Source organism: Phocoena sinus, chromosome 10 (assembly GCF_008692025.1).
Source record: "Phocoena sinus isolate mPhoSin1 chromosome 10, mPhoSin1.pri, whole genome shotgun sequence".
Taxonomy (NCBI): domain Eukaryota; kingdom Metazoa; phylum Chordata; class Mammalia; order Artiodactyla; family Phocoenidae; genus Phocoena; species Phocoena sinus.
The window spans coordinates 70,674,962-70,700,232 of NC_045772.1; the positions used below are offsets into that span (position 1 = coordinate 70,674,962).

Sequence of the window (25,271 nt, forward strand, 5' to 3'; positions counted from 1 at the left end):
TTGCTCTGCAGGAAACTGTGATTTTGGTGTGCTCCTGAGAGGAGATGAGCTCAGGGTCTTTCTACCTTGCCATCTCGGCTGCTCTCCTTATGAGAGCAGTATGAGCAGTGGTCATACGTGCATACTGAAGCATCATGGCAGATGGACACCAAACTCCCAGTGTTGACACGTGGGCTGAGTTTTGTGGCCAATAGGAGGCAGTTTATGATAAAAGATGCTTAGGCAAGGTTAAGTGAAGGGGTGCAGAGCTTCCTTGCACTCTCAGAGCTGCCATGTGTTCACCCTGTTTTCAATTCCTTTGCATACATTACTAGAAGTGGCTTGCTGGATGATAGGATAGTTCTAATTTTTTTTGCGGGGGGGAATCCCCATACTGTTTTCCAATTTACATTCCCACCAAGAGCATATTAGGGTTCCCTTTTCTCCATATCCTCTCCAACATTTGTTATTTGTACACTTTTTGATGACAGTCATCCTGGGTGTGTGAGGTGATATCTCCTGGTGGTTTTGATTCACATTTCTCTAATAATCAGCAACGTTGAGCATTTTTTCATATGCCTGCTAGCCATCTGTATGTCTTCTTTGGAAAAATGCCTATTCAGGTCTTCTGCCTCTTCTTTGATATTGAGTTGTATGAACTATTTATATATTTTGGATATTAATCCCTTGTTGGTCATATCATTTGAAAATATCTTCTCCCATTTTGTAGGTTGTCTTTTTATTTTATCAATGGTTTCCTTTGTTCTGCAAAAGCTTTTAAGTTTAATTAGCTCCCATTTGTTTATTTTTGCTTTTATTTCTTTTTAGGGTTTTCTACATATAAAATCATGTTATCCACAAATAGTGACAGTTTTACTTCTTCCTTTCCAGTTTGGGTGCTTATTATTTCCTTTTCTTGCCTAATTGCTCTGGCTAGTACTTCCAATACTATGTTGAATAAAACTGGTGAGAGTGGGCATCCTTGCTTGTTCCTGATCCTAGAGGAAATGCTTTCAGCTTTTTGCCATTGAGAATGATGTTGGCTGTTGGCTTGACATATATAGCCTTTATTTTGTTGAGGCATGTTCCCTCTATGTCCCCTTTGTTGAGTTTTTATCATAAATGGATGTTAAATTTTCTCAGCATCTACTGAGATGATCATATGATTTTTATCCTTTACTTTATTAATGTGGTGTATCACACTAATTGATCTGCAGATACTGAACCATGCATGCTAGCATGCCTGGAATAAATCCCACTTGATCATGGTATATGATCCATTTAATGTGCTTATGAATTTGGTTTGCTAACATTTGGATGAGGATTTTTGCATCTATCTTCATCAGAGATACTGGCCTGTAGTTTTCTTTTCTTGTAATGTCCTTGTCTGGTTTTGGTGTCAGGATAATTCTAGGTTCATAAAACAAGTTTGGAAGTGTTCAATCCTCTTCTATTTTTTTGGAAGTTTGAGAAGTACAGGTATTCTTAAACGTTTGGGAGAATTCATCAGTGAAATAATTTGAGAAAATTATTTAACTTCTGAGCCTGTTATATAAAATGGAAATATACACTTACCTACATCATAGAATTTTTATATGAATTAATGACAGAAGAAAATATATAATATAGTACATAGAATCAAGTCATTATACAATAAATGTTAGGTCTCTGCCTATTACCCCACTTCCAAAATAAAAGCACAGTCTCTCAAATATGCCTCATCTGGATATTCATTCCCACTCGGCTATGGTCAAGATGAGAAGGGGATCAGTAAATACTAATTTTAGCATAACCTGTGGAAATAATTCTATGAGAAAACTGCTCATTTACTCTGGAGGCAACTTTTAAGTTATGGTTACTTGAAACTCAAGCTTTCAATGCAGCAAATTACCCCGTTAGGTGTGACAGTAAAGAATAAAAGCACCTGTACTATACAATCCATCTCATTTACTTTGTGTTTCCCCTTTGAATTGATTTTAGAAGTACAACAAACCTTTGATGAAGGAACTGCTGAAGAACTTGAGGGTGAAGTGTCTCTTGATGTTTTCAAAGACTGAACAGGTCTTTCTTTACCTATATAAGAAAATATAAAATGCAATTTTCTAGCTTATTTGTTTTCAACTAGAGTGTTTTTGTAAATGAATAAGGGGTGGAAGTCATACACTTATTTTAATAGTGAAATCTTTATTACATTATTAAATTAAATCTGTTAATATCTAAATCATCCTATCTGTCTTAGAGGCTGGGCACCATCAAAAATTTCAAATAACCTAGAACCAAAGGACAGTATATATGGCAATCTAGGCCATATCAATGCCAGTTAGCAAACACGGAACCACAGAGAAGACCTCAGGAAAGGCAAAAAACATTTTAAAATCATAAACGCTTCCTCCTCCAAGTTCCGAAAAGTTAATTTTTAATACATCACACTAAAAATCCAATGGAGGTTATTATATAGATGCTACCAAAGAGAATTAGCTAATTATTAGCTCATTAAGCTATAGCTCAAAGAGAAAGGTATGTAGGAAACTTAGCAGGTATTCATGAAATGTTTAAAAAAAATTAAAACTAGAAAACTATAATAGAGCACTAATCCGGTACCTGATATGAATGAGTACCCAAATATTTGTTAAATGGTGGAAAATAAATCTGTATGAGATAAAGTCACTAAACTTTATCTTTGGTCACTTCAGACACTCACATAGTGCTCTATGTATACTATTATTTTTATGGAAATATAAGCCAGAAAATAAATTTAAATATTATTTTAGCCAGTTCAACGAAAACAACAACAAAAATGGGTTTAGTTAAATATAATCTTAAAAGTAACAGTGAGCTGTTGCTAACAGAAAAACGTTTCATTAAATTATCTATATGTCAACTGTAACAGATATCCTCTGCTTTCAAGTGCTAGGAAAACTTTAATTACAGAGAAGAGGAAAAAGTAGCACCAAGTTTGGAGTGACACAGAAACTGGTCAAGACTGGATAGTGGGTTAAGGCCAGGAAAGCAGACAAGAGCAAAAGCGGAGAAAAAACGACCTTGAAACTGAGGCAAAGCCAGCTTCAGTCAAAAAGCCTCTTAAGCTCTTCCTGCTATGGTCAAGACAAGCAAAGTAAGGGCCTGGAGGTCAAGGGCTTCCAACCACCTGGGGATGTAGTGAATAACATCTCTTTCCAATGTCCTGCAGAGCCGGAAAGGCTTTCTCAAGACGCCCCCCACAGTTCCCTGCACCCACAACACGTGGCAATGTGTGAAGATATTTCTGATTTTCACAGTGGGTGAGTGCCACTGGCACATGGTTAAGTAGAGGTTAGGGATGCTGCTAAACATGCTACAAATGCACAGGACAGCCCTCCACAACAAAGAATTATCCGGCCTCAAATGTCAGTAGTGCTGAGGTTGAAAACTCCTGCTCTAGGCACAGTATTCCAACTGTGAAGCTCCAATAGTCTTAAAAAAGACCTAACTCTAGAATCTTTTAACTTGTGGTACCATTAAGAGACTTTCGTGCTAAGCAAGTTTAAAAGTTCTTACAGACCTTAAAAATCAAAAGCAAAATGATACAACCATCACGACATCCCCAAATGGCTAAGAACATGGCTTATTTAGTCATTCCCTACTGTATTTCCACTGCACATGGCAAATTCCATATCATAATGTGACAGTGTCAGTCTATCCCACTGCACCAAAAGCCCCTAGAGGAACAAGTATCATAGCTCATTTTTTCCCGAATACCCAAGGCCTACCAAGCTGAGTCCTTTAAGAAAAGAGTAGGTATTCACAAACTTGTGAAAAGATGAATTATTTTTCTACCCTTAGGATTCAATGACCTCCCCAGTCTATTCTGATTAAGTATTTCCTTGAGAGATGGAGAACTGGACCAATCAGCACAGCACACTATGTTAATTAAAGACATAATTATAGGCTCAATTCTGGCACACAGCAGCTAAACACAGCAAAAAAACGTTCACAAGCAGTTGTTATTCTCTTATTTAGCACCTCCTTTACAAACAAAACATCAGCTCTACAGGTATGCCAAGTATGGTGTCCAAGTGTAGTCTTAGGATCTTTCATGATTTTAGCTACATAAAGTTTAAGCAGATTTCAACCAATCCCAGTGTGCAGAAGCAAAGGAACATTGAAGGAGACGGCAGTGGTTTATCAAATATCAACATATATTCATATATACCGGTGGCATGAAGGGCAGGGACAGGCAAGAAGCAAAGGATAAAGAAAAAGGATGATACAGATGGCAGCAGAAAGAGCACAAAAATGGTAAATAGAAATATCCTGATCCTACTGATGTTGGGTCCTTTCTGCCAGTGACTTGTCTACTCTACAGATCTCAACCTCCCATGAGGTGGCAGTTGCTGACTGGGAGTGGCTAGCCCAGACAACAAACCCACATGTCTCCCCAAATCCTACTACCTGAGTCTGCTATTGTTCAACTCTGGTTCCAACAGCAGACTAATGGAGCAGTTATACACTTTTCCCATTTCTATAACCTCTACAAATTACAGCCCCCCCACCCTTCACAATCCCAAATCACAATCTAGCTCAAAACTCACCTCTTTCTGGCTTTCCTTCATTCTGCCGTTTGTAGGAGGCACCAGCACGCACGGACTCTAGGGAAAGGTGGGCAGGGAGGAATTAACACCAGCACCTCTGTGCCCAGGAGGAACAGGAGAAGAACCCAGAAGTAGGAGTAATGAGAACAGGAACTTCTGAGCATTTGCCGGTGACCCTAACCACCTTCCTACCCTGCTTTCAAGTTGGGCTGTCTGAGCAAACACCAATAAAGAGAAATAAATAACAGAATAGGAGAAAAACTCTGTTTAAGATTGGGTCCAACATCAATGATGTATGAAGATGAGGCTAACCAAGGACAGCATGAGCAGAAAGAAATGAGAAAAGGATCCTATGATAAGACACCAAAAGTTAAAGACGGGGATCACACGTCTTACTTATCACTATAAGCATCTAATCTAATCTCCTCCATAAAGTCAATATTCAAAGGATTAAAGAATGACACCAAAAAAATCAAGAGTGAAAGATGAATCACCACTAGAAATCAAAAAGGACACCTGGGAAAGTTTTCATGGTATATCATATCAGTTCCCTGAGCATAGGACGGCTACCTGCAAGTAATCATTCTGACTTGTTCTCAACAGGTAGCCTGTTACTAAATCTTGCCAGTTCTTTTCATGCAAACTCTCTCATATATGGATTTTCCTTATAAACAAATCCACAGCTACTTGATCTCCCAATTATCCCATACTTAGAATCTTGTAAATATTTTGTTAGTTTCCTTACCTGCAAACTCTTAATGATGCAGATGGAATCGGCTTTCTAAATAGCCTAAATAAACTAGAAGGGGCTCTCAGCTATATTTCCAATATGTTTTCTTATCATTTATTTCAAATTATTCTATTATAGATCCCAAATTGCCAATTTTATCCTTTTTTCTGAGAAAAAAATACATTTTCTGAATCACTTTGGCACTGTCAGCACCTTGCACTAAAAAAAAAAATTCAAGAAATATCACACAAATATTGCCATCCTACTTTTGCAAGAATGTTGAAGAAGCAGTATCCTTATCTAATTGTTCACTGATGTCATCAGAAAGTTTTGTTCCTCCTGAGCAGCTGATGTGTTTTTATCTAAGTTTCACTATGAACACTATCTATTGCTCATTTCCTCTTTGTTTTAGGCAAATCCTTAGCTCACTTATAGTAATTGCTGAAATCCTTATCATAGGCATCTAATTCATAAACTACTAACTTTATTCTTTTATTTTCACACCCTTATTTCCCTTTTTTATAAAATTCTTCACCCGTTTACTTAATCCTGTTTTAGTAAGTGTTTATTTTTGTTAACCTGCCTCAAATTCTTTGTAGATGAAGAGGTCAGGACAACGATATTTTTTTTATAGGAGTGTCTGGGGCTTGGGCTTGGCTCACACTAGCTGTTGAGAATGAACTGTCTGTATGTCTTCCAAACTCTTAAGTTCAGTGACTCCACACTGGTAGCCTGAAATCAGCCATGGTAAAAGTATTCACTCCACAAATATCGGCAAATGTCACAATCAGGTGTTTTTCCCCTGAAGAGTCAGTTTACTAACACACAACTGGTGCTGTGTTGATTGATTTTGATTCCAAATTTCAGAACCACTGTAGGAATGACTGCATTTAACTACAGATTCCCATCCATGTTACCTTCAACAGACCTGGGCTATTTAATAATATTCTAACAGACAGTAAAACCAGCTGAATCCAGCTCAGATTGCAAAATCATAAACAAGTAAGTGGTTGTTTTAGCCCATGAAATTTTAGAGTATTTTTTTTAACATAAAAGGTAATAGAAACAACCCATTGTGCTTAAACTCTTCATCCCAGAGTCTCCAATGATCTGCTTATATTAAAACTGAAGGTCTTTCTTCTTGTCCTCTACTACTGCAGCTTAATGATTCATACACAAGTTCTTCTTAATATTTTACCATTTGTTTTTCATGCCTTTGTACGTTTGTTTGTCATCCTACATCTTCCTACCTTTCTCTTTCTTCTTTGTTGGTTATTGTTCCTTAAATATGAATGTTCCTCCTATCCTCAATCCTTTTTGTTTTGTTATTCTTCCGTGGCTCCAACCAATACTATGAAGACAAATGTCTCTCAAATCCACTTCTTTCACTCACACTTCTATATTTCTAATTGACAGAATGCTACTCCTTGGCCACTTAGCCATTACCTCAAATTCATCTCACATGTGATCATAGTAAGCAGAAACTAACCCCTACTTGAGAGCAGGGCAAGAGGCTCAACATATTCCTGCCTTTGCTGTGACTTGCTAAAGAAAATTAGTTCTAAAGTAGGATGAAGCAAAGAAACCAGGAAAGAAAAATTCTAAAGTTGGCAATATGGAAATCAAAATCCAAGTCAATGTACTGGTGAGTGAAAGAATAAATGGTGAGGAAGACAATGAACAAGAATTTCAAATACTGGTTCCATAGACTAGGTATAAAGTGCTTCCCACGCAGGTGAAATGAAAGCCAGAGAAGCAGCTTCATGTTACAATAAACATTTAAAAGTTCTCTAAGAATTTAACAATATTTGCTGTCTCTTTGCATATAATAGCTGTAAGTCTGATATGATCTTTCAGAAATATACTTTCTTGCTGATGTGTTCTCCTGATGAAAGCAGCGATGAACTTAACCAGATTCACCCAATCCTATCAAGTATTATTAATTACTGATAACCCATATAGGAGCTCCATATAGGAGCAAAATACACTGTTAGGAAAAAAAAATAAAACCATCCCTACAGGGACTTCCCTGGAGGTCCAGTGGTTAAGATTTCACCTTCCAATGCAGGGGGTGCAGGTTTGATCCCTGGTTGGGGAGCTAAGTTCCCACATGCCTCGTGGCCAAAAAACATAAAACAGAAGCAATATTGTAACAAATTCAGTAAAGACTTTAAAAAAATGGTCCACATCAAAAACAAAAAATCTTAAAAAAAAAAAAAAAAGAAAACCATCACTGGAGATAATAAAATTAGGGGCTACATCTTGCAAACTATTAAATTCTTGGTACAGTGCCTGATGTATAAGAGAAAACCAGATACTTCTGAACGTCTTATCAATAAATAAATAAACTTAACAGCACAGGTAGTAGATTCATCTCTCCTTTATAGCTGAAGCATTAAAGGGGAAATTAAGATATGAACAAATGAAGATAGGGTGGCTATAAGGATGCTGAGGAAATGATTCATTTTTCTGGATCATGGATGAAGACATGCAAATTTGGGGCTCTTGGTTAGGAAGAACATGATTTCTCAGTGATCTACTGGTTCATTCAAGAAGGTATGAAACAGGGAATTCTCTGGAGGTCCAGTGGTTAGGACTCCGCACTTCTGTTGCAGAAGGCACAGGTTCATCCCTGGTCAGGGCACTAAGATCCCGCATGCTATGCGGTGCAGCCAAGAAAAAAAAAAAAAAGAAGGTATGAAACAGAAAAATGGAGGGGACACAAGAAAAATGATCCTCGTGGTAAAGACACCAAAAAAACAACCAGACACAGGGGTAGAAAAAGCTCTCTCTGTACCACCTCTGCTTCCCACAAATAACAAACTTTTGGAGGTAAGAGATCCAACAAGTTGAAATAAAGGCATATTAACTATGAATACATGGAAGTGCATTTCTGAAGAGAACTTTCCTTTAATACATCAGTTACAACCACATGGGCTCACTTTTTAAAATATAAGTAAAATACTACATCATCTGTACATATTATGAACATGTGCAACAGGGATGCTATAAATGCCTACACATATGAAAATGCCATTAATTGATTACTGTTTCAGAACCTCCATCACTCAGGTGCCAGAAAAGCTATAGCTGTACTCCTGGAATTCACCCAGAAAACTCACAGCCAAAGCTCTTTGTGATATAATAAATAGATTCTCACACAAAAGAATACATTGTAGAATCTAATTCAATAGCACACTTACAGCCTGGATCAGTTAACAGTCCAAGATTAAATTCCTCATGAAACAGCTCATCCCAATAATCCTTCTCCACTTTCATCCTTCCACCAACTTCTGCCCACTCGTCAGATATCACCTAAAATGCCTATTCCCATGCAATGATTTGTATCCTTCTCTAAATCATAAACTCAGAGGGCAAAGACTAGGTCTGTCTTGCTTGGCAAACCATTTATATGAAATATATTTTTGTTGAATGATTTTATGAGTACTGAACATAAATACAATGACTTTCAAACCAAGAAACACTATAATATTTAGCTGCTAAGAAAACAGGTTCTTACTGCGTAATAAACATAACCTGATGGTAAAGTCTTATTTCCATATTCCCATTATCACTTACACCTGCACAGAAAAGCCTTCTTTCTAAAGGCAGAATTAAACCTCTAAATTTTATTGGAATTTCAGCTATGATCCAAAAATTCCTGTGGACTTCCAAATTCATTCACAGCCAACAGGTATTAAGACATGTGCCTTTTCCCATTAAACTTAAGTTCAATAATAGAGTCTAGGGCTTCCCTGGTGGCGCAGTGGTTGAGAGTCCGCCTGCCGATGCGGGGGACGCGGGTTCGTGCCCCGGTCTGGGAGGATCCCACATGCCGCGGAGCGGCTGGGCCCGTGAGCCATGGCCGCTGGGCCTGCGCGTCCGGAGCCTGTCCTCCGCGGCGGGAGAGGCCACAGCAGTGAGAGGCCCGCGTAACGCATAAAAAAAAAAAAAAAAAAAAAAAAAAAAAATAATAGAGTCTATCTTCCAAATACACTCTTCTCAAAATAGTATTTTTAATTCTTGTACATTTTCAGTTATTGTAGAAGATATGCTTTCGAAAAGGATTAAACACTGATGAATAAGTCTTTCTTAAAAATATCTTTCATTCTTAATAGTGGCTGCTGATATTGAGAAAGTAAGGGGAGGCTGGGCCCAAAGTCAGAGCTATAGAAAATCAGATACAGACCAACAAAAACAATAAACTTACAAATCTTCCATAGTAATGACATTTTAAAAATGTCATATACCTAATTTATATATGAGCATCACTGGTAAATTTGACATTAATCTGTAGCAAATGTTTAGAATGAATTAACAAAGAGTTTATAAATACCTAACATAATCATCCCTAGGAGCCACAACAGATTTACAAAACTAAGCAAGGCAATCTTTATGTCATTGTTTCCATAGTGGAAATGCTTTGTAATCCTCAAGTGGAAAAGAAAACAAGATGGGGGATCACAACTGGCTGAATAACAGCAAACACTGCAGATAAATGGTTGTGGTCCACAGAGAGAGGTGCCTAGAGGTTTCTATATTGTGCCTTATGCTACTCAACAGAATTTTTTTTTAACACCTTTATTGGAGTATAATTGCTTTACAATGGTGTGTTAGTTTCTGCTTTATAACACAACATAATTATTAATGATTAATACAAAACACATAAAGCATACTTCATTTGTAGATAAAACAAAGCTCTTTTTATCTGCTGCTAAATACATAGGATCACTAAAGAGATTTTAAGACCTTTATGGAAGAGAATTATAAGCCAAAGTTAACTACATGAAATATATCATTCCCAGATATTTTTTTTAATGAATTAACTACAAACAAGTAATTGCAGCTGAAAAAAGTACAGGCTGCAGGGCTTTTTGTTTCATAGTAATATATGTGAAAATGGCCTAGGTTTCAGATGCCTGCAGTTTCAGTAAGGACCAGTAATACAATATGGTTGACAAAATAAAAGTTCACTTCTGGCATCATGACTTAAAAGGAATAGAAAGAAAATTAGGAAAGCAAAAGGTCTGAAAACCATGTCAAATGAAAGGAACAGCTGAAGGAACTAAATATATTTAAACCTGGAAAAAAAAAAATCGAAAAGATTATGATGGTACTTTTCAAATACACAAACCGTTCCAACAAAAAAAGAAATATCTTTATGGCTCTAAGATAAATAACTAGTATTAAGTAGACATTACAGGAAAAGATTTTAACTGTTTTTAAAAATGAGCTATACAAAAATGGAAAGACTGTACTGTGATATAGTAAACATCACAGGAAGTACTTTAACAAAAAGTCTCCCATACCCATATGGGAGACTAAATATAGTGATCATTATTAATGCTATTATCCTAAACAGAAGGTAAATAGCAAAAGTATAAGATAGGAAAACAGTGAGATTCATTTGAGAGAAGGTAGGGAAAAAGGAAATAAATATCAAAGAGATAGTTGACAAATGGGGAGATGTTTCATTAGATTAATTAGAATAAAATAAAATTCAAGTAAAAATACACAAGGTATACATAACAAAACAATTTAAACTATAACAGTATCTTAATAATGTGTTAATAAACAGATTAAGAAGGACAACCTACACTGTTAGCATGTAAATATGAACAACAATAAGGAATGAAAAATAGTATTGTAGTCACCATTATGAACAGGTTAGTCCACTTAAGTTATAGGCAGAAAATTCTTAAACGTGGAACACAAGGTGTAAACAGTTTGATTTAGGAAGCTAATTAGTCTATGTCAGTACAAAGTTCCATAGGATTTAACCCAAAAGGCTATGCAGAAAAAATTTAATTAAATAACATGTGTGTGCGTGTGTGTAAGCACAAAATGGGAACTAAGCAGCTGAGATGAAAAAGTAATAATCATTCTGTGGCTTATAATTAAGCACAGATATATTAAATGCACAGAACAATTGTGAAGAATTAGTCCTAAAATAATTACCAAGGACAAACTACTAGTGATTATTAAAATAAATAAAATTATTCTGAAAAGTATGAACAAGGAGCAAAAAATTAAAAGTTAAAAAAGAATTAACAAAATGAGGGCATAAGGAATAAGAAAATTATTTTTTACCTGTTACAGAAACATTTAAAATCTTTGTCAAAAGTTCAATGTACATTGGAAAACTAAATTAACCCATCATTGTTAGTTAGCCCAGTTTAAGTGACTGATAATTGAAGGATGATATTTCTCAGTCCTTTTTTGAAGAAAAGTAAGGTGCCATCAACATTTCTGAGATTTAGATTTAAAGCAAAAACCATTATCACAAATATGTAAAATAACAATTACTTTTTCCTTTTATTGTTTAAAGCAAGACTTTTACTGTTAACCTTTTGGAAGATTATCTCATGTAACTATTCTAAAAACTATTTAGTGAAAGGAGTACAGAAAAACATTTCAACAGTTCAGCCCAAACAGCTAAGGAATCAACCAAAGTAACCCATAAAGAGAGTTTTCCCAGAACAAACTTTTTTTTCTTGATTAAAGAACTTTACTTTCAAAGCTAAATGACTTAAGAAAATAAACATGAAGGCATTAACAAAGTCATACACTCTATTTCATTCAATTCACACCAGATTTTAGTCTCCCAACTTTCTCTGTTATCTTTCCATCACTGCAAGATATTAAAGGTATTAGGCCTCAGAGGATGGGAAAGCATATCGCAGACACTAAGACAGAAGCATCACCGTGTGACTCTACATTTCATCTTGAGATTTTAGAGTTTTGGCCACTGACTACCAGGCCAAAGGCAGACAGAAGATGCCTCCCTAGGAATCTGTTTTAGAGGAGAAATGTAAAAAATAAGGCTAATTCAACAGTAACTTAAATAACTTAATAGCTTCACTATAAGCTGTAAAGAAGGATCTCAAGCTTCCGTTTTACTCATGTTTTGTTAAAAAGGCTTCAAAACCAGTTTCCAAAGACACTTTCTTCCTCTTAACCAAATTATTAATAGATTTGGATTTAAGTCACACACATCTAAAAAAATATGGTCTTAGAAGGTATATCTAGCTAATTTGGGATATTTAGGTCTGTGCATGTGAGCATAAATTAGACTTAGAGGCTATTTATCCACTTGAAGGGTGAGGGGAGAAAAAGGAAGTAAAGCATAGGAGAAAATACCAAACTTTTAACACTGAACTCCACAGTAAAACTTTCAGTTACCTGGAACTATTCCAAGAATATTTTAAGCAGTCAGGCATGTTTAAGTGACTGTGTTTGTTTTAAATCCTTCAAATGGCATTCTTACACATATATCCAAAAATATGTCTTTTGGAAACCCCACTCTACCTAGCTCTGGAAACAGTAGACAAGTGATAAATGCCTGTTAAATACAGGAATCCAGCAACAGCTACAATGGAGACAATCTAATGATCTGAAGTGATCTTCCATCACTCTGAACATGCAGGAGGCAAAGACTGTTGAACTAAAAACCTTATTATTTGAAAAAAACAGTTAAAAGGAAGGAAGGTAAAAAGGAAAGAAAAATTATTGGCTTATAATTCCTTCTACCTAGAAGATACTTCTCCACCTGTAGAAGTCTGAACTAAAAGATAAGCCCAAATGTCATTTCCTCCATGGCATGTTCTTCCATCCCAGAGTGAGAGTCTCTTACCCTGATCGGCTAATGTTGTGTTAACTCATTTATGACATAATGAGCCTTATATCAAAGTTATACTTTACATGTTATATTTACATAATGATAAAATTGTTATCAGTTGGGGAAAAATACACATATATATTCTAGTTCCTTGGTGACAGGGACATCGTTCTAACACAGTGCCCTGGATACAGAAGGCATGAGGAAGTGTTTTGTGAATCAGCTCAACTGCAGGTAGTAGAGTCTAGAATGACAACACAGGAAAGCGTTACCTAGAAAAGTTGCTTCATTTATTTATTCCAACACATACTGAACAACTGGGCCAGGATGACACGCACTGAATGCCATGCATGGCCAGGCACTCCAAACTTTAAAAAAAAAAAAAAATTGGAGGTTGGGAAAGAATGAACCTAAGGTAGGTTTTAGCTCTAAATTCTATAAGGCTATATCTTATATTTAGGGGGATCCACTAATATTTTTCATGAAAAATATAAATAGATTTCCCCTAGTGACAGAAGATTAAAGAGGCTGGATCAGCTCAGGAATTAGCAGAAAATACAGGAGGTGTGTGACTTTCCAACATGATTACAACCTCTTCCACGCTGAAGAACTAGAAGTGAAATGTCATATAGACTGCAATTTGAAATGGTTTCAAAATGTGTGTGTGCGTGTGTGCATGTGTGTGTATGACATTCATTATACTATTCTTTCAACTTTTCTGTAAGTTTGAAATTTTTCAAATAAAGAGTTAAAAATAATATCTTATAACACATATAAGGCAATCTGACTCAATACATTCTTATCAGTGGAGGTTGCAAAAGGAGAACTCTTAATAATACATACTTCTATGTTGAGACTGATGGAAAGGGTAAGTTTTGCTTTTTTCTGGGGAGTAACTTCTACTGCTGACACTGGAGCCAGATCTGCTGTGTGGAGAATCCTTTCGGCCTGCAGGTGATTCTCTGAAAAAAGAAGTGTCTCTTTTATGAGGAGACCGGTCTCTCACATAATGGGAAGAGTAGAAACTTTTTCTTCTAAAGCCATCTCTCATGCCCCTTTGAAGAAAAAATAAAATAAGTTAATTATATCCTATACTTTATATATACAAGCACAAATGGCAAAAGCTCTGGTTACAAACCATTGTTTGTGTTGTAGTTTATGTCCCCTTTTTCTACCACCACCTAACTTCTGAAATCAGTCAACAAAATGAAACTTTATCAGTGAATTATGTCATTTTTTCAGTTTGGGGTAGAACCAGGTGGTTAAGTGCAAAAGTAACTTTATTTTAAGCAAGCACAAAAATTTTTTAATGAGAAAAAGTCATATAGTCTCTACTTCTGCTTGCTACCAACAACATACCACACAGCTACCATACTCTCAAAGACACCTAGAGAATGCCAAAGATTTCCCCAACGAGACAGTTCATGGTCTACTACCCTCTTCTAAGTACCACTGGTTTTCAACTAGTGTGATTCCCCGCTGTCCCCCGTGATAGTTTAGCAACATCTACAGACACTTTTGTTGTTACAACTGGAGAGGAGGGAATGCCCCTAGTGGTTAGGGGCAGGATGCTCCTAAAATGCTACAATGCCCAGGACAACACCCACACATATACACAGTAAAAACCTATGCAACCCAAAGTGTTAACAATGCCAAGGTTGAGAAACCCTGGTATATACCTATAAAATCCTTGCTCTCTGAATTTACAACAGATTGTTGCCAATCTCTAAATACCAACTTTTTATATCATCTTTACTTTTATAAATTAAATTTCCTTATTAAGCAATATCATCAACTCAAAGCAGAAAGCCCAAATAATAAAGACTTATAAAGCAAAACTATCTTTATAACAGTAAAGCAAATTAAAATTATTAAATACAACCATGAAGACACAAGCCTCGGACTTCCCTGGTGGCGCAGTGGTTAAGAATCCACCTACCAATGCAGGGGACACAGGTTCAAGCCCTGGTCCGGGAAGATCCCACATGCCACGGAGCAACTAAGCCCGTGCGCCACAACTACTGAGCCTGCGCTCTAGGGCCCGTGAGCCACAACTACTGAGCCCGCGTGCCACAACTACTGAAGCCCGTGTGCCTAGAGCCTGTGCTCCACAACGAGAGAAGCCACCGCAATGAGAAGCCCACTCACCGCAACAAAAAGCAGCCCCCGCTCACCACAACTAGAGAAAGCCCGTGCAGCAATGAAGACTCAACGCAGCCAAAAATAAACAGATAAATTAATTAATTTTTTTGAAAAAGACACAAGCCTCTATTTAAAAGAACACTTGGAGTCAAACAGGTTTTAATTGAAGATTTAGCAAATGTACCTCCATATTAAAATTAGAGACCATTATCTTCAGACAGAAGAATGGTAAAAAGATGAGCCAACTGTATGAAATTTCAACTGCTCAGAAAATAATTTCAGCATATTGACTGGTAGTCCACAATATATAAGTAGGTTGTTGTCATTAATTGATTAATACCCAAACTATATCCTCTTTCCAGATATAATTTTCTCTATGCAAAAGTAGAAAACAGTTAAAACTCATTTATGATAAATAAACTCAGACAAAATACTAATACTGAAATAAAGCATTAAAGAAATTCCAATATATTCAAGTTCAATCACTAAAGCTATAGGAATCATATGAATATCACTGAGAGCTGAAGTAAGTAGCTATATATGTATTACACAGATTTTAGGAACTGTACTACAGCACTGGGGACCCAATGGTGAACCCCATGCATGCAGTCCCTGCCGTTACGGAACTCTCAGGCTAGTGGGAGAGGCTGATATTAAACATACAGATAAAACATGTAGCCAATGGTGTGTGCAGGGAGACTAGGAGTCTACTTAGTCCAACCAAGAGACAGTGGTGACTTAGATAAGGCGGGAGCAGGGGAAGGGTCACAAATTCAACATGCACAAGAGTGCAGTTTTGTAGACTCAACGAGACAAGGTAAATGTTTGACTAATGAGTGTGAGAGATGGTGGATGACAAGATGATACCCAGAATTCTGGCCACGATGGATTACTGAAATAAGAAAAATAGAACTGAGAAATAGGGACAGGGTGGGAGATCCACATTTAGACTTGACAGTGCTATATTTGAGATGCTCATGTAATATCTTGGTAGGCAACAACAGATACTGGTGATAATATCAGAAGAGATTTTTGGCTATAACTATAAATTTGTCTGTAAACAAGAAGTATTTAAAAGCCTTGGGTATAGATGAAAACAAAGGATAAAAAGTGCAGAAGGCCCAGAATCTAGGGTTAGAAAACTGCCACACTGAGAAGGAAATGGGCTGAGAATAGAGTGGCCACAGAAACATGAGGCACAGGTAAGTAAGTTATCAGGGAAGGCAATGAAAGAGTGCTCCAAGAAGGAGAATAAAGGTTTCATACAGCGAAAGTAAATGAGCTCTTCCTGATAACTTACTCAGGAAATGGAGAAGAACAGGCCCACATTGAGAGGAAAGACTGCCTATTTTCTCTGGAGGGAACGGAAAGATTAAATGCTGAACTACAGTTTCCTAATCCTGACACCAGATGGCAGTAAAATCACAACAGCACAGTTCAGAGCTATCAGAGTGGCTTGGGGTGGCTAGATACACATGGGGGAAGTGCATGTCAGATTTCAACATCTCAGAGCAGAGCAACGTCTCTCCTCTCCTTCACATCAACATCTCCTACTGACCATCAGATTAAACAAAAACATCACCATAGGCATCATCTACCATAAGTACATGGTACTACTTTGATAAAGTGGTAATATTAGCCAAGTCATTTATTCATGTGTGTATGTATACATATTTTTTCATATTTATATATCTATGTCCCAATATATGAAAGGCACTATGAGGAATTACTCTGGCTCTGAAGAAGCTTAATATCTAATTGGGGGGATGGGGAGTAAATGTTCCAAAAAGCTGGTACTGTAATTTAGAAGAGACATATATACATATTAATAGATGAAAAACTGACCAAGGAGTCTTTAAGCAAAGGTGAAATTTAGATCAATATTGTCTAAGAGAAACATAATCAAGGCACAGATGATGTAGTCATATTTCAAAAGTAAAGAGAAACAGGTGAAATTAATTTTAGCAATATTTTACTTAACCCAATATATCTAAAATATTAGCAACATATAATCAATATTAAAAAATTTAGTGAGATAGCTTATATTCTCCCTTTCATCTTACAGCTTGAAAATCCAGTGTGTATTTTACACTTACACAATATCTCAGTCTGAACTGGCCACATTTTAAGTGCTCAACAGGCACATTCAGCTAGTGGCTCCCATATGAACAGCACAGATTTAGATGGTGGGAAAAGCATTCCAACCTTCAAGAAAAAGTAGAGAAGGATTAAAGGATATTATGCAAACAAGAAGAGAAGTAGTCAGAACAGTGAAAACTTAAAAAAGCAGTAACTAAAAAACAAAGGAAGAAATTTTTGAAAAGGGAAAATGTAGTTAATATCAAATACTGCAGAGGCTGAAACAGATCTTCATATTTAAAACCTAAGAGTCACATGACCAGTGAGTGGGCTGTCCAGTAAAACTTTGGAAACCAAATCAGACTATAAGAAATTACGACCTATCTACTAACGGAGTTAAACTATTACTTTTCTTAAAAAAAAAGTTTGGCAGAGGGAAGAAGGAAGAGAATTGGGACAATACTCTGAGGAAAGGGGCTTACTTGGTCATATTTGGAAGTTGGGGGGGAAAGGCTAATTTCCTATAGATGGAGAAACTGATAAACCAAGACACAAAAATGGTAACTGAAAAAGGAGCCAAAAAATCACCAGGAAAAAATGGGACAAAGGAACTAAGTAGAAGAGAATAGCACTGAAGGCAAGAAGAGAAGAACACAAAAAGGATAAAGAGGAAAATTTTCATTTCAAGAAGAAAAAATATGAGAAATCTCTCTTCAGAAGTCCTTTACCTCAGTAACATAATTCTAGAAGTCATTAATAGAAGGTAAAGAAAGTAAGGACATGAACAGATGCTTAAGGCAGAGTGGAAAGTATCTGTCCTTTGGGGGAATGTATTCATTTGAGCAGTGTTCCTCAAAATGCAGGTCCCCAGACCTTCATCAGCATTACCTTGGGAAGGTGACAGAAATTCAAATTCAGGGCATCAAACCACACCTACTGAATCAGAATCTCTGGGAGTGAGACCAAGGATTCCAGGCTTTAACAAGGCTCTCCAGGTGATTCTGATGCACAGGAAACTTTGAGAAGGACTGAACTAGACAAACTAACGTCTAAGAGCTGTAGGGTTTGACCATGCCAGTGGAGAGCTAAAGAGTTGAAAACACAAGAAAGAACTGGTGTTAATTAAAAGCATCATCAAATCAGGACAGGGAGGGATGGAGGAGAAGACTATATGCCAGAAACTATAATAATCCAGGAACAAGAAATGGGGCCCTGGAAATTCAAAGAGTACAAAGATGAGGACAGGTGGTACAAATGGAGAAGTTCAGAGACGACACTGGAACTGTGGCTTGGAGGAGGTAATAAGGAGCAAGAAGTATGCCCAGAACTCATCTCAAGAATCAAGGAATTAGGAGGCAAGTGAGTTGGGAGGTAAGTGGTTTCAACCCTTGGAAGTTAGGCTCCTGTTGCAGAAAATGGATGGAAAGAACAAGAGAAAATATATCCACTCTACTTTCATACTAGAAGACCAAGTCTTTGCCCTCATTGGGCAATGGAGAAGACATAAATACAACATTTCAGATTGACAGACAGTTTAAAGAAAGGGAGATGTGAGGGAGGTTATTTTTGATGGGATGATCAGGAAGAACATCTCTGAGAAGGTAATATCTGAGCAGAGATATAACAGAGGGGATGGAACCCAACAAAGAATGAGGCAGTAGAGAGATCTGATGTACATTTACAATGATCACTCTAACTGCTCTGTGAAGGCATCGTATGTTGGTGCCAAGGACACAATGATGAGTCAGAGAGTTTTCTTGGCGTTTATAGAATTATACAGCACCTACATTTCAAATATAACACTAGCCCTATGTATAGGACTTAACAGAAGCATAAGTAGTAGAGGAAGGAAAGAGACTTTTAAGGCCCTCTGTGAACTAGCCTCCTAAGTACTAAAAGCCCCTCCCAAAGTAACTACTGACTCCATGACCTTGAACAAGTTACTTAACCTCCTTATGCCTTAATTTCATCATCTACAAGGTGGGGATAATAACAGTACCTACTTACAGCTGCAAGGAGTAAATGAGATATTATATGTAAAGCACTTAGAACAGGGCCTGGTACACAGCACTCAATAGATGTTAGCTAATTCTATTGACAGTATTACCCCACTATGATTTCCATCAAATCAGTATAAAGGCTTATTCAAGAAATTAGCTAAGCGTGCCAATACAACCGCTTGATAGCTTTGTCATTCAGAAAAACTATGAAATCTTACATGTTTGTAAGAGTTTAAAACCTACTCAAAATAATAAAACCTCCAGAACAAGACTTCCACTTAACTTCCCAAGCAATTTGCTTTACAGAAGATGAACTGTGGATAATTCAATGTAAAGAATGGCAGTTATGGAGTTCTGTACACAGATGAAACACATATAAAGTGAAAAGTAGGCAGAATAGCCATTCGCTAGACTAGGGGTCAACAAACATTTGCTTAAAGGTCCAACTACAAATATTTTAGATTTTGTGGGCTATATGGTCTCCATCACAACTCCTCAACACTCTAACACAACAGCAGCCACAGATGATATGTAAACCAATGTGTGTGGCTGTGTTCCAATAAAACTTTATTTACAAAAATAGACAGCTGGTCAGATTTGGCCCATGGGTTATAATTTGCTGATCCCAATGTCAAGTATGTACTTCCTGAAGGTTTCCAAACACAATTTATTAAAGAATAAAAAGTTTACCTATAGCTTCCTTTTTCTCGCAGAACACAAAGAAAAGTATGGGGATTTTTTTCACCCTACCCCTTGCAAATATCTCAAGATTTTTATGCTTTAGAAGTTTAATTGTATTTTGGAGAGCAAATTCATTACATAATGATAGAAATATGTTTTGGCTGATTCATATTTTCTACCAGAGACCTGACTTTATATGTTTATAATGTAATTGTAAATATACAAATTTAATATTTATTTACTTATAATATAAAAAAGCCTTTCTCAAAATATGTTCCACAAAATACTAAGCCACAACTGTGGGAAACACTGAGTTTAATAAAATTAAACACCTTTATTTACAGTGACACTTCTCAGAGCATTCTCTGCAGGAAGACACAGACCCAAAAATTAGTTCATCTGCTCATGTATGGCCTTTGATCTTAATTTACTTCCTAACTCCTTTAAGCACCGCAACTTTGCGATGAATATGGTATCTATGACTATAGTTTTAAGCTTTAGTCTTTTCATTATCCGTTATCTTATTTTTATTTTTTTTTATTATTTTTTTTTTTTGCGGTACGCGGGCCTCTCACTGCTGTGGCCCCTCCCGCTGCGAAGCACAGGCTCCGGACGCGCAGGCTCAACGGCCATGGCCCACGGGCCCAACCGCTCCGCGGCATGTGGGATCCTCCCGCACCGGGGCACGAACCCGTGTCCCCTGCATCAGCAGGCGGACTCTCAACCACTGCGCCACCAGGGAAGCCCCGTTATCTTATTTTTAACCTTCCCCCCAACACATGGATCCTCAAGTTATAAAATATTTTACCTAACTTTGAGACAATGTGGGAAAGAGGGTGATAGATTCTCTTTCCTTTAACACATACCATGACAAATTCAGGCTGACCAAAAGCTAAATGTTTGGAAGGAAGGGATAGGAGAAAAAGACCTGTCTCTCTGTCTGCCTGTCTGTCTGTCTGTCTGTCTCTCTCTCTCTCTCTCTATATATATATATATTTAAAAGATACTAAATAATTATAAGTCTACAGGAAGAAACCACTGTGTATCAAAATACCAAGTTTAAACTACATACAAAAAAAGAGCCTAAAGTTGAAAATGTAATTAGATTTAAAGCAAATTTCCAATTAAAGGGAAAATTCCAACATCTGATGGCAATCTTAAATGTTAGTCTTTAATAATTTAATGAATGTTGACAAACCTTTGAACAAGATGAAAACACCAATATAAAGTAGATGAAGGATATAAAGATAAATCAATGGAAGACAAATGTATCATCTCACTAAATATTTAATATAACTCAAGTTATTTTAATTTTTTCCTATCAAATAGGCAAATGATCCCATCCAATAGTGAAAACTGGGGTGGGATATATAAGCCTCATCATAATACGCAATTTGGGTTGGGCTGGAAATTGCTAGGGATTTACTGGTCCTAAAAATACTACTCTAGTCCATAAAACAGAGTTAGACTTCAAGGTCCACACTGACTGTCAGAATGCCTTTCTTATCTTTAAATAACAAGTTTCCTTTCTCTCTTCCTCTATTTATATTCTGTACAAATCTCACTTTTTCTAGGCTCAATCTAAAGTTACAAAATGCTACACAATACTTTGAATTCCTTCTTTTTCTTGGCATAACACCTGGTTAATTTAGTTTGCACTTGGTTTCAAATGTCAACCAGAAGAGTTTCTTTGAGAGAAAAAAGTCACGGTTATCAAAACAATCCAGTAATCCATAAATAAGATGGGTGTCTTAATATATATCACTGGTGCATGTCACATTAGTTTTATGACACAACTGAGTCTTTTCTTAAATTTTTGTCTTCCACTATAATTTATGCCAGACTTAGGTAAAAATGGATATACTACAAGGGCTTAGCTGTTTTGTTCTTTTTTTCTTTAAATTAAGATAATATGGCAAGGACAAATTGAGCAACCTTGTATCTTTTACCTTATACCTAAACAAAACCCTTTCACTTACTTCTATTTCTTTGGCATAAAATGTAATGTGAGAGTGCAGTGAGCTTTTAAAGCATGTAATTCAACAGAAAGTCAACAGTGCTTTCATCTGTAAACTTATTCCTAGTAAAATCAAGGAATTTTTTCCTTTCTTTTCAGATGATTTCTATAATGTGATTGTAGTACTTCATAATGTAAGTTTTAAATTTTTATTTTTATTTAATTAGAAATTAGTTGTTAAGTTTTTTTTTCTTTCATTTCATTGATTGATAGTTCCTATTTATCAAGTGGAAGACCAAATATTTCACAATTATTTAGTAAATCAGTTTGACGATTATGAAAAACTTATGTAACTAAATATTTTCTGATGTCAATATTCTAAGTTCCCTATTTTAGATTTTAAAAATTGATCTTCCATTACTCAAAGCCACCTCCCTCCAACACCAACCTTCCAATCCAAAAAGAAATCTGGATAGCTAATATTCTCCACAGTAATTAAGTAGCTGTAATTATACTTCAAAGAGGAAAAGCAACCTCTAGAAACAGTTTCCTGATGCTTAATGTACTCAAGTGAGGAGTACAACTATTATTACTGCTCTGAGAATCTGATACTCTAAATGCAAAAATATCCAAATTATGAATATGAAAAACAGTCAAAATATATGCAAGGATAAAAAAGGATTCTATTAAGTGAGGCGCCTTAGTATATTGATGGTTCTCAAGTGACAGTGATTTTGCTCCAAGCAGGACATGTGGCAATATCTGAAGACATGACATTTTTTACTGTCACAACAGGGGGATACTACTATCATCTAGTGGGTAAAGGTCAGGGGTGCTGCTAAACAACCTACAATAAACAGGACAGACCCCCTCAATAAAAAACTGCCCAGCTCAAAATGCCAATAGTGTCAAAGTTCAGAAATCCTGAGACAGACACACGTGCATGCACCCACGCAGGCACACACACACACACACACACACACACACACACTCAAACTTAATCTATCAGTTTAAGAAATAAGAAGAAACATTCTAAAGCTTTCTTGGAACCACTTAACAATTCTAAAATGTTACTTTATAACATACCTAACTTCAAGTATTAAAATTCCTTCAACTCTTCTAAACATTCAAATTATATGTTACATTTTCAAGTAAAGTATTTTCTACTCTATTTTCAATCTTTAATTTATATACAGTCCAATAGTTAAGAGCACAGACTCTGGAACAAGTCTGCCAGGGTTCAAATCCTGGCTTCATCATTTGGTTACCATGGGAGAGGTGTGACAGTTACTTAACTTCTCTGTGCCTGTTTCGTCATCTATAAAATGGGAATGATGGATTAAGAGGAATAATGCCTACATAATTCATAATAAGTATTCATACTTATTAACTCAAATTTTAAAAAAACCACTGAAAATACCAAGTGTTGACAAGGATGTGAAACAACTGAAATTCACATGTGTTGCGGATGGGAATATAAATGGGTGCAAAGCTGCTAGCTCTCAGTCCACAAATCACCACAGGACTAGCAAATGCACATCATCAGTGACGAATCGCACTGCATTTTTCAAAGGCTTTTGGATTAATCACGGTGCATCTGTTACTCAGTTCATACACAGACAACAAAGCATGTAGTTTTGTTGCCTTCTTGTTCCCAGTGATAAACCCACGTGATATTTTATAAAAATGGATAATTGAAAGAGAATTAGTCAACAAAGACAAAAGTGCAGCCAAGAAACAAATAAGTGACAATGGTAGGAGTGGAATTCAAATTGAACATAAATGGAGTTACCGAAGAAACGTGACCATAGGAATGTTGACAATGTTGCCTTCAAGATATACAGTCTCAGGAAAGTGGTGAAGGCAAGCTTATTGAAGGCAAACAACAAAAGGGACTGTGACAAAAAGGATGAAGATGTCCCAGAGGAAGTGAGGCTAACAAAAAAATTCAAATTAAAGGAACTCTCAGAGAAATTTCACAACAATGAAAATGCAAAGGATAAAATGTCGGAAACTTATCCAAACTCAGAATGGAGTACGTATGACCATTCACCAAGGCATAAAAAAGATGCTTGCTTCAAGAAGACAAACACTGTTCAAACTACTCTTGATAAGTTTTTTTACAAAGAAATAAAACTCAAACTCTCAATGTTTCTAATGTTATAAATTACAGTGTATTAAATGAATATTAGTTTTACCATTTATTTTACTTCCCTATACATTTCTGTTGAAAGAGTTTAATGTATTGACAAAAAGTTTTGCAAGTCACAACGACTGTAATTATTCTCATTGACTATTAAGATGGCTTTATGTCAGAATAATGATCACCTTTGGAGAGGAAGAAGAAAATAACTCTATAGGAGTTATGAATAGGAGCATGAAGAAGCTTCTGGGATGCAAGTAATGTTCTATTTCTTAACCTGGATGTGGTTACACTTACGGTTAACACTGAGCTATACACCTTGATTTGTGTACTTTATGTATGTTTTATGCTCTAATAAGTGTCTATGAAAAAGAAAGCTATTGGGACTTCCCTGGTGGCGCAGTGGTTAAGAATCCATCTGCCAATGCAGGGGACACAGGTTCGATCCCTGGTCCGGGAAGATCCCACATGCCGCAGAGCCAACAAGCCCGTGCACCACAACTACTGAGCCTGCACTCTAGTGCCTGCAAGCCACAACTACTGAAGCCCATGCACTCTAGGGCCGGTGCTCCACAAGAGAAGCCACTGCTATGAGAAGCCCAAGCACTGCAACAAAGAGTAGCCCCCGATCGCCACAACTAGAGAAAACCTGTACGCAGCAACGAAGACCCAACGCAGCAAAAAAAAAATAAAGGTGTTTATTTTCCTCTAAAAATGTGATATATAAAAATTTAGCTCCTTATCACTTAAAATGATGTGAAGGGATTTTTAAAAGAAAGCAAAAAGGGGCTTCCCTGGTGACGCAGTGGTTGAGAGTCCGCCTGCCGATGCAGGGGACACGGGTTCATGCCCCGGTCCGGGAAGATCCCACATGCAGCAGAGCAGCTAGGTCCGTGAGCCATGGCTGCTAAGCCTGTGTGTCCGGAGCCTGTGCTCCGCAACGGGGGAGGCCACAACAGTGAGAGGCCCGCGAACCGCCAAAAATAAAAATAAAAAATAAGAAAGCAAACAGAACTTTCATCTTCGAGAAAAGAATTTTCATTTTTAATATTTATTTTAAGGGAAAACAAATTGTAAGACCAACTACTATCTAAAAATCATTATTATATTTTAAAGATTTATTTCAAACACCCGAACAGCATAGCATTACTCGCCAAACCCAAGAGAAGGCAGCCTTGTCAAGTTCAACTACCAACGTGGTGTCAGGTAATCTTCTCAGAGGATCACCAAGAAATCAGTAAAACATGATTAGCTTCCTCCACCTCAGGATATTCTCTCTGCAAAGGCAAACCTTATAATATGTCTTGACCAAGAAATAATCCAACTTATATTTTGTTGCTATTTATTTTTCCATTATTCAGAAAAATGCTA

The 25,271-nt window shown here is 36.7% G+C and overlaps 1 protein-coding gene across 12 annotated transcripts in view; it reads right to left on the reverse strand.

Moving 5' to 3' along the window:
* The window catches only part of PPHLN1 (periphilin 1), a 142,171-nt gene that overhangs the window by 69,286 nt on the left and 47,614 nt on the right, over positions 1-25,271 (reverse strand). For 6 of the 12 annotated variants that reach the window (XM_032646013.1, XM_032646019.1, XM_032646014.1 and 3 more), the window contains 3 exons: positions 13,742-13,953; positions 4,551-4,607; positions 1,973-2,052 (listed from right to left, as the gene is read on the reverse strand). In XM_032646013.1, coding sequence (XP_032501904.1) covers positions 1,973-2,052; positions 4,551-4,607; positions 13,742-13,953 — 349 coding nt within the window. The remainder of the gene's footprint in view (positions 1-1,972; positions 2,053-4,550; positions 4,608-13,741; positions 13,954-25,271) is intronic. The other 6 variants (XM_032646022.1, XM_032646021.1, XM_032646016.1 and 3 more) reach the window with 2 other exon arrangements.